Genomic DNA, 8,254 nt, shown 5'->3' with positions numbered 1-8,254 from the left:
CTTCGTTCTTCCTACACTGTTACTTGGTTAAGTATTGTTGGTTCAGCATGTCTTTCCTCTTGTTATGTGTGTGCTGGTTCGGAATCTCACCACTATCTTGATCCTTCTCTCAAAGTATGTCCGTCTCCTCGGGCACAGTTTCCTAGCCTGAGTCTGGTAAGAGGGGCATAGAGGGAGGAGCCAGCCCACACTATCATTCTTAAAGTGCCCATGGCTCCTAGTGGACCCTTCTATACCCCATGGTACTAAATGGAACCCCAGTATCCTCCACGGACTACGAGACAAGGATTTACCGGTATGTAATTAAAATCCTATTTTATTTTATTTTTTATGATTGATCGTGCAAAACCTTTAGATCACAGAGTCAGTCCTCAGGACCCCACACAGTTCATGTTTTGCAGGTCGCCTGTAGATTTTTCAAATGTGACACTTGGTGATACACAGTGCACCTGCTGGGTGACCTGGAAAACGTGAACCGTGTGGGGTCCTGAGGACGTAGTTTCAGAACCACTGCTTTAGATTATTCAGTTAGCCCCGATTAATTTTTCTCCACAATAAAAACAGGCTGTTTTTTGACGGATGATCCTTATCAGTCTATCCAATTAAAGCCTTTTTTTTGGGGGGGGGGGGGGGGTGGAGGGAGAGAATGTCCTGTTTTCACCTGCTAACACATGGGATTCGAGGTAAGTATCCGTGTCCCATGTGTTCTAGCGGCTTTGAGGGTTGCTTATTTGGGATTAGGGGTAGAGTGAAAATACCAGGATGTGTCAAGAATCTGTCCATTGGGATCCTGACTGCCAGGATTTCGTACCGAACCCAAAGAATATAATATTATTCTATTATATTTTGTTAGGAAAAGAAATAGAAGCAATTCTTCTATTAATGTATTTACTGTATGTATACGGTTAGACCCCTCCCACTGCATGTACCCTATACGGGTCAGCTGCCCATTTATTAATCCATTTTACATCTGTGAACTATGTTTTTTAGAGTGTTGAATGCAGTATGTATAATGCACATCTTCACAAGAGTAAGTGGAAAATATATATTTCTTTAAAGTGAGCATTGTTGAACATTTGCTCTATTTGAGTTACATTAATTGATATTGATTATTATCGTACATAGTGTTCCTTGAAAGAAAAAAAAAACAATAAAACGTTATGGTTCCTCTGTGTCTTACAGCTTTCCTACTGTGTGCTACAAAGGAAAAGCAGCCCAGGACAACGCGTCTCATTATCTCTCCTATGCCAGTGAATCTGCAGAATAAGCAGCTTTGGCTCTTGGGGGTTTTTTTTTGGGGGGGGTTTTGTTGTTTTTTTTTTTTTTTTTTTTTTTTTTTTGGGGGGGGGGGGGGGGGACGCACGTGTCAAGGTGTGCTATACTATTGAAAGCAAATATTAATTGTAATGGTTTCTAGTTTAATTTTAGCAAAAATTAGAAAATTATTCCAACAATGCATTCTTGTATGATGTATCACTTAATACTGGCATGGATAGCTCTTTGAATTGCTGAGAGCCATGTAAACTTGTCCTCTTCTGTCACAGTAGAACAGATCCACTGACGCTTTGGTCCTCGTAGAACAAACGCATTCTTTGCATCTAGAAAAGCAAAATAATAAATGCTCATTACTTCAGATTTCTCAGTCAGGGTCCACAGGTTATCCACAAGATAACATTGGGATATGAGGTAGCGAAAGCGGATTAGCACCAAACGATCAAAGCTTTTGGCTTCCCAGCATGCAATGGGCCCTCCTTATATCCCCGCCTCCTGGCTCAGGCAAATCAGTTTTTTGTTTGGTGCAGCAGGAGCCGGACCATGGTCAATGGGCTGCTGGTTTTTAGCAGCCATAAGCTTTTATTTTATTTTTATAGTCTTACTATTTTTTTTGAGTGATCTTTCTAAAAAAGCGTCTTATATGTACCTTGGAAAGAGTTGCTCCAACAACTCCCCGCTGGGTCGCGACAACACTTACCCACGTGTACAGTGCTGTTTCGGCGGGCGTCTGTCTAGGATGCACTAGCAAGTCCAGCAGATGATACCAGGCTGTGGCCGGAGCACGGGGAGAAGGTAAGGCATCGGTTCTGCTTAGTATGAAACGCAACTCACAGCCGCACTGTTTCGGGACTACCGAACAGTCACTGACGCGGCTGCCACCTCTAATGCACCAGCGCTAGGCCTCAGGGATCATAGGCTCCAGGGGTAGTATGAGGCTGCTATCCCTAGGGTTGATGTCAGCAGTGGGGAGTAAGACGCTCCCCTGGTCGCCCCTCCCTTCGGTTCATGACCAGTTTCCTCCGAGTTTCCCGCCATGAACTGAGTTCCCGCTTCCGTCTGAGACACTGTGTATCTAAAGGGACCCAGTCGCAGCATAGGCGGCTGTGTGACTGGTTTGTCAGTGTTCACTTGGGTGTCTGGTTTCACTGTAGGTTCACGGGGGCGATTGTGTACACTAATGGTTGAGAACGAATAGTTTTATAAGTGCCTGATGCATCTGTAAACTATTATTGCTGTGTGACTGAATGCATTTAAACTCCTATATAAGGTAATGCAGTAATATGTTTCTCCTACATACTTGAAATATATCTGTAGTTGATTGTGTGCTCATATTGCATAATTATCTTACGTCCTAGAGGATGCTGGGGTCCACATTAGTACCATGGGGTATAGACGGGTCCACTAGGAGCCACTGGCATTTTAAGAGTTTGAGTGTGTGGGCTGGCTCCTCCCTCTGCCCCTCCTGCCAGACTCAGTTTAGAAAATGTGCCCGGAGGAGCCGGTCACAGCTGGGGAGCTCCTAGAGCTTCTTTAGTTTTATTATTTTTCTAAGAGTTAAGTTAGGCACAGGGAGGCTGCTGGCAACAGCCTCCCTGCTTCGTGGGACTTGGGGGGGGGGGGGGGGGGAGGGAGGGAAAGTAGTGTCCGCCCTGGGGGGGGGGTTTTGAGCCACTATCTTTGCTGACAGGACATTAGTTCCTGAAGGTGATGATCGTTAGCCGCCCCAGGCGATCGCTCACTCCCGCAGCATGCTGCCACCCCCTAACTTAGCCAGAAGATTCCGGTGGCGAGTGAGTCACCGGCCCCCTCAGCAAGCGGGGAGCCAGTGTGAAGATGGCGGCAACAGGGTGGGAGCACAGTATTAACTGCGCTCCGGAGGCTCAGTGGTACATAGTGCGGCGCTGTGAGGGGCGCCCTGAGCCAGCGCCTATACCCTACACTGGTCAGCAAGCCTGTCAGGGACCTCGGTTACACTGCCAGCAAAAATCCTCAAGCCCGTTTTAAGAATGGAAGAGCGGGAAGCAGCGCCATGTTCAGGGGGCGGAGCTTCTCCTCAGAGCGGACCCAGCAGTGTTCAGCGCCATTTTCCTGCCTGCAGATCCTATACAGAGATGCTGACAGGGAGAGCTGTCCCTCTAAGCAACTCCAGCTATCCTGTGCTGTACCAGGGGGTTGTAGATGGGGGGAGGCTGTGTAGTCTATTAAAGTACACAGTAAGCGCTAGGTAGTTGTATTAGATCTACCTCAGTAAGCGCTGTGTGTGGGTTGGCTCCAATCTCTGTCTCTGTGGCATACTTGGGGGAGAAAACTGTGTCTGACCTTTCCCTGTGTGTGGGTGTTTGTTGTCTCACATAGCCATGTCTAGGGACTCTGTGTCATATGCTGCAGAGGGTGTTTCCTCTCAGGAGGAATCCATTTCATGTACACAGGAATGTAATGTTTTGTCTCATATCCCAGATTATGCAAGATGACACGGATACGGACTCTGATACAGCATACGGTGATGGGGACGTGCTGAGGGGGGCGGCATCCCTTGCAAAGGGGGTGCAACTCTTGATTGAGGCCATTAGAGATGTGTTAAACATTAATGACACGCCACCTGAGCAGGTTAAGGAGGTTTACTTCACTGACTATAAGAAAGCCTCGCTAACCTTCCCTGCGTCAAAAGAATTAAACGCTATATTTGAAAAATCCTGGGAAAACCCAGAGAAAAAATTCCAGATCCCAAAAAGGGTTCTTGTTGCTTTTTCCCTTTCCTGAGGAGGATAGGAAAAAATGGGAAAACCCACGCATAGTTGACGCATGTGTCTCCAGACTGTCTAAAAAGGTGGTTTTACCTGTCCCTGGATCAACTGCGTTAAAAGAACCGGCTGATCGTAAAATTGACACTATGCTCAAATCCATATACACCGCTTCAGGAGTGGCGTTAGGGCCCACTATTGCCTGTGCATGGATTTCTAAAGCCATAGTAACGTGGTCAGGCACATTACAAGAGGATTTGAATATAATGGATAGAAGTGACATTTAATTGTTTCTACGTAACATACAGGATTCTGCGGGGTTCATGGTGGAATCCATGAAGGACCTGGGTACGCTGACTGCACGGATATCTTCCATGTCAGTCTCAGCTCGCAGGGGACTCTGGCTACGCCAATGGTCTGCAGGCGAGGAATCCAGGAGAAGTGTGGAGAACCTACCCTACACAGGTCAGGCTCTTTTTGGGGACGCGTTGGATGCGTGGATTTCCACGGCAACCGTGGGTAAGTCACCTTTCCTGCCCTCTGCTACACCTTCTACGAAGAAACCATTTTCTTCAGCTGTATCGCAGTCCTTTCGGACCGCTAAGGCAACATAGTCCAAGCCTCCTACCACTTTCTTTAGAGGTGGTCATGCAAAATCCAAAAAGCCTGCACCCGCAGGCTCCCAGGACCAGAAGTCTGCTTCCGGTTCCTCAAAATCCTCAGCATGACCGTGGACCACACAGCCTGGAGGACGGGCTGGTGGATGCGAGACTCAGACGTTTCAGACACGTCTGGGTGTCGTCCGGCCTGGATTTCTGGGTACAGGATATTGTGTCCCAGAGGTACAGACTGTAGTTTCAAAAACTCCCGCCTCACAGATTCTTCAAATCAGGCTTGCCAGCTTTGCTGACAGACAGGGCTATCATACGGGAAGCCATCCTAAAACTGGAAAAGTTACAGGTCATTGTCCCAGTTCCACCTCATATGCAAAACAAGGGTTATTATTCAAACCTTTTCGTGGTAACGAAACTGGATGGTTCGGTCAGACCAATTTTGAACTTGTAATCGTTGAACCCTTACCTGAGGGTGTTCAAATTCAAAATGGAGTCTCTCAGAGCAGTGATTTCAGGTCTAGAGGAGGGAGAATTCCAGGTATCATTGGATAGCAAGGATGCATACCTCCACATTCCGATTTGGCCGCCACACCAGGCTTATCTCAGATTTGCACTGTTACAGTCACTATCAATTTCAGGCACTGCCATTCGGCCTCTCCACAGCACCGAGGGTGTCCACCAAGATGATGGTTCTCCTCCGCAGACAGGGGGTGAACATAATCCCATATCTGAACGATCTGCTGATAAAGGCATCATCCCAGGAGACGTTGTTGCAGTCCATTGTCCTCACGACTCATCTGCTCAGGGAACACGGTTGGATCCTGAACCTTCCAAAGTCACATTTGGAGCCGACAAGGAGATTTGTCTTTTCTGGGTATGACCCTCGACACAGAAGTGCAGAGGGTGTTTCTGCCGGAGGAGAAAGCGTTGGAGATTTAAACAATGGTCTGGGATGTCCTGAAGCCAACCCGGGTATCGGTTCATCAGTGCATTCACCTTCTGGGGAAGATGGTTGTCTCCTACGAGGCTCTACAGTACAGAAGGTTTCATGCTCGGTCCTTCCAACTGCATCTCCTAGACAAATAGTCGGGTTCTCAGCTACACATGCACCAGAGGATACGACTGTCACCGAAAGCCAGGATTTCACTCCTCTGGTGGCTGCAAATGCCTCACCTTCTGGAGGGCCGCAGGTTCTGGATTCAGGACTGGGTCCTTCTTGCCGCGGATTCAAGTCTCCGGGGCTGGGGCGCAGTCACTCAGGGGGGAAACCTTCCAAGGAAGGTGGTCAAGCCTGGAATCCAGTCTTCAAATAAACATTCTGGAACTAAGAGCCGTCTACAACGGTCTTCTCCAAGCGGCTCATCTTCTGCGAGATCGAGCCATTCAAGTGCAGTCGGACAATGTAATGATGGTGGCCTACATAAACCGACAGGACGGAACGAAGAGCAGAACTGCAATGTCAGAGGTAACAAGAATCATCCTCTGGGCAGAAATGCACGCGGTGGCGCTGTCTGCATTCTTCATTCCGGGAGTAGACAACTGGGAAACGGGCTTCCTCAGCAGACACGATCTCCATCCAGGGGAGTGGGGACTCCATCCGGAGGTGTTCACGGAGGTAACAGATCTTTGGGGTGTACCTCAAATAGACATGATGGCCTCTCGTCTCAACAAGAAGATTCGTAGGTATTGTTCCAGGTCAAGGGACCCACAAGCCGTGGCGCTGGACGCCCTAGTGACTCCGTGAGTGTTCCAGTCGGTGTACGTGTTTCCCCCACTTCCACTCATTCTAAAACTCATAAGGAGAACAAGAGTTCAGGCAATCCTCATTGCTCCAGACTGGCCAAGAAGGGCTTGATACATGGATCTTCTGGATTTACTGCTGGAAGAGCCGAGGCCTCTTCCTCTTCGGTAGGACCTGCTGCAGCAGGGGCCGTTCGCTTATCAAGACTTACGTTTGACGGCATGGTGGTTGAACGCCAGATATTCGCTCCAAAGGGCATTCCAAACAAGGTTATTCCTACCCTGTTACAGGCTAGGAAAGGAGTTACGTCTAAACATTACCATCATATTTGGAAAAAATATGTATCTTGGTGCGAGTCCAAGAAGTTTCCTATGGTGGAGTTTCAACTGGGACATTTTCTCCTCTTCCTGCAAGCAGGTGTGGATATGGGCCTAAGATTGGGATCCATAAAGGTCCAAATTTCTGCCCTATCCATTTTCTTCCAGAAACAATTGGCTTCCCTCCCTGAGGTTCAGACTTTCTTGAAAGGGGTTCTGCACATCCAACCTCCCTTTGTGCCGCCTACAGCGCCCTGGGATCTTAAAGTGGTGTTACAGTTCCTCCAATCGGATTGGTTCGACCCTCTACTGGAGGTTGAGGTCAAGTTTCTCGCGTGGAAGGCTGTCACTTTGTTGGCCTTAGCTTCTTCTAGACGTGTCGGAATTGGGGGCTTTGTCTTGTAAGAGCCCCTACTTGATCTTCCATGTAGATAGAGCTGAGCTCCGGACACTTCAGCAGTTCCTTCCAAAGGTTGTGTCGGCATTTCATATCAACCAACCTATTGTGGTGCCAGTTGCTACTGTCTCCTCAATTTCATCAAAGTCCTTGGATGTTGTAAGGGCTCTGAAAATCTATGTGAAGAGGACTGCTCGTCACAGAAAATCGGACTCTGTTTGTCCTGTATGATCCCAAGAAACTTGGGTGTCCTGCTTCTAAGCAGATGATCTCTCGCTGGATCAGATTCACTATCCAGCATGCATATTCTTCGACAGGATTGCAGTGTCCTACGTCTGTTAAGGCCCACTCTACTTGTAAGGTGGGTTCTTACTGGGCGGCTGCCCGAGGTGTGTCTGCTTTACAGCTTTGCCGAGTGGCCTCTGAGGACCTGAAGTTTGGTCAATCAGTTCTGCAGGAGCCTCCACACTCTTCCTCCCATTCTGGGAGCTTTGGTACACCCCCATGGTACTAATGTGGACCCCAGCATCCTCTAGGACGTAAAAGAAAATAGGATTTTAATTACCTACCGGTAAATCCTTTTCTTGTAGTCCGTAGAGGTTGCTGGGCGCCCGCCCAGCGCTTCGTGATCCTACAGTGGTTACTTAGTTCACTACTGCTTAGTTCTTGGTTAAGTACTGTTTTGTTACGTGGTTAAGTAATATTGTTCAGCCGTTGCTGATTTTTCAAGCTGGTTGGCTGGGTTTGCCTTGTATGTGTGAGCTGGTGTAAATCTCGCCACTATCTGTGTTATATCCTTCTCTCGAAGTTCTCCATCTCCTCGGGCACAGTTTCTAGACTGAGTCTGGTAGGAGGGACATAGAGGGAGGAGCCAGCCCACACTCTCAAACTCTTAAAGTGCCAGTGGCTCCTAGTGGACCTGTCTATACCCCATGGTACTAATGTGGACCCCAGCATCCTCTATGGATTACGAGAAAAGGATTTACCGGTAGGTAATTAAAATCCTATTTATACTAATGTATAACCTGTAACTGATTACTTGTGTGATTGCTGACTTTACTATTTTCTGTCAGTTTCTGTGTATTCTGATCCCCAATGCTGGTGCAAAGCAGGGAGGGATCGGATTGTATGTCACTTTAACAAATTTTAAAGTGATTGCAGTCACAAAT

At 47.8% G+C, this 8,254-nt stretch overlaps 1 protein-coding gene across 1 annotated transcript in view; it reads right to left on the bottom strand.

Annotated features, from left to right (window-relative positions):
• Positions 1–1,397: 1,397 nt before the first annotated feature.
• Positions 1,398–8,254, bottom strand: part of ECT2L (epithelial cell transforming 2 like) — a 257,733-nt gene continuing 250,876 nt past the window's right edge. The window contains exon 23 of the mRNA XM_063917439.1: positions 1,398–1,598. Within this exon, the coding sequence (XP_063773509.1) occupies positions 1,474–1,598 (125 nt within the window). The 3' untranslated portion in view covers positions 1,398–1,473. The remainder of the gene's footprint in view (positions 1,599–8,254) is intronic.

The sequence above is a fragment of the Pseudophryne corroboree genome, chromosome 4 (assembly GCF_028390025.1).
Source record: "Pseudophryne corroboree isolate aPseCor3 chromosome 4, aPseCor3.hap2, whole genome shotgun sequence".
Classification (NCBI taxonomy): Eukaryota; Metazoa; Chordata; class Amphibia; order Anura; family Myobatrachidae; genus Pseudophryne; species Pseudophryne corroboree.
This window is presented reverse-complemented; position numbering and strand designations above follow the sequence as displayed.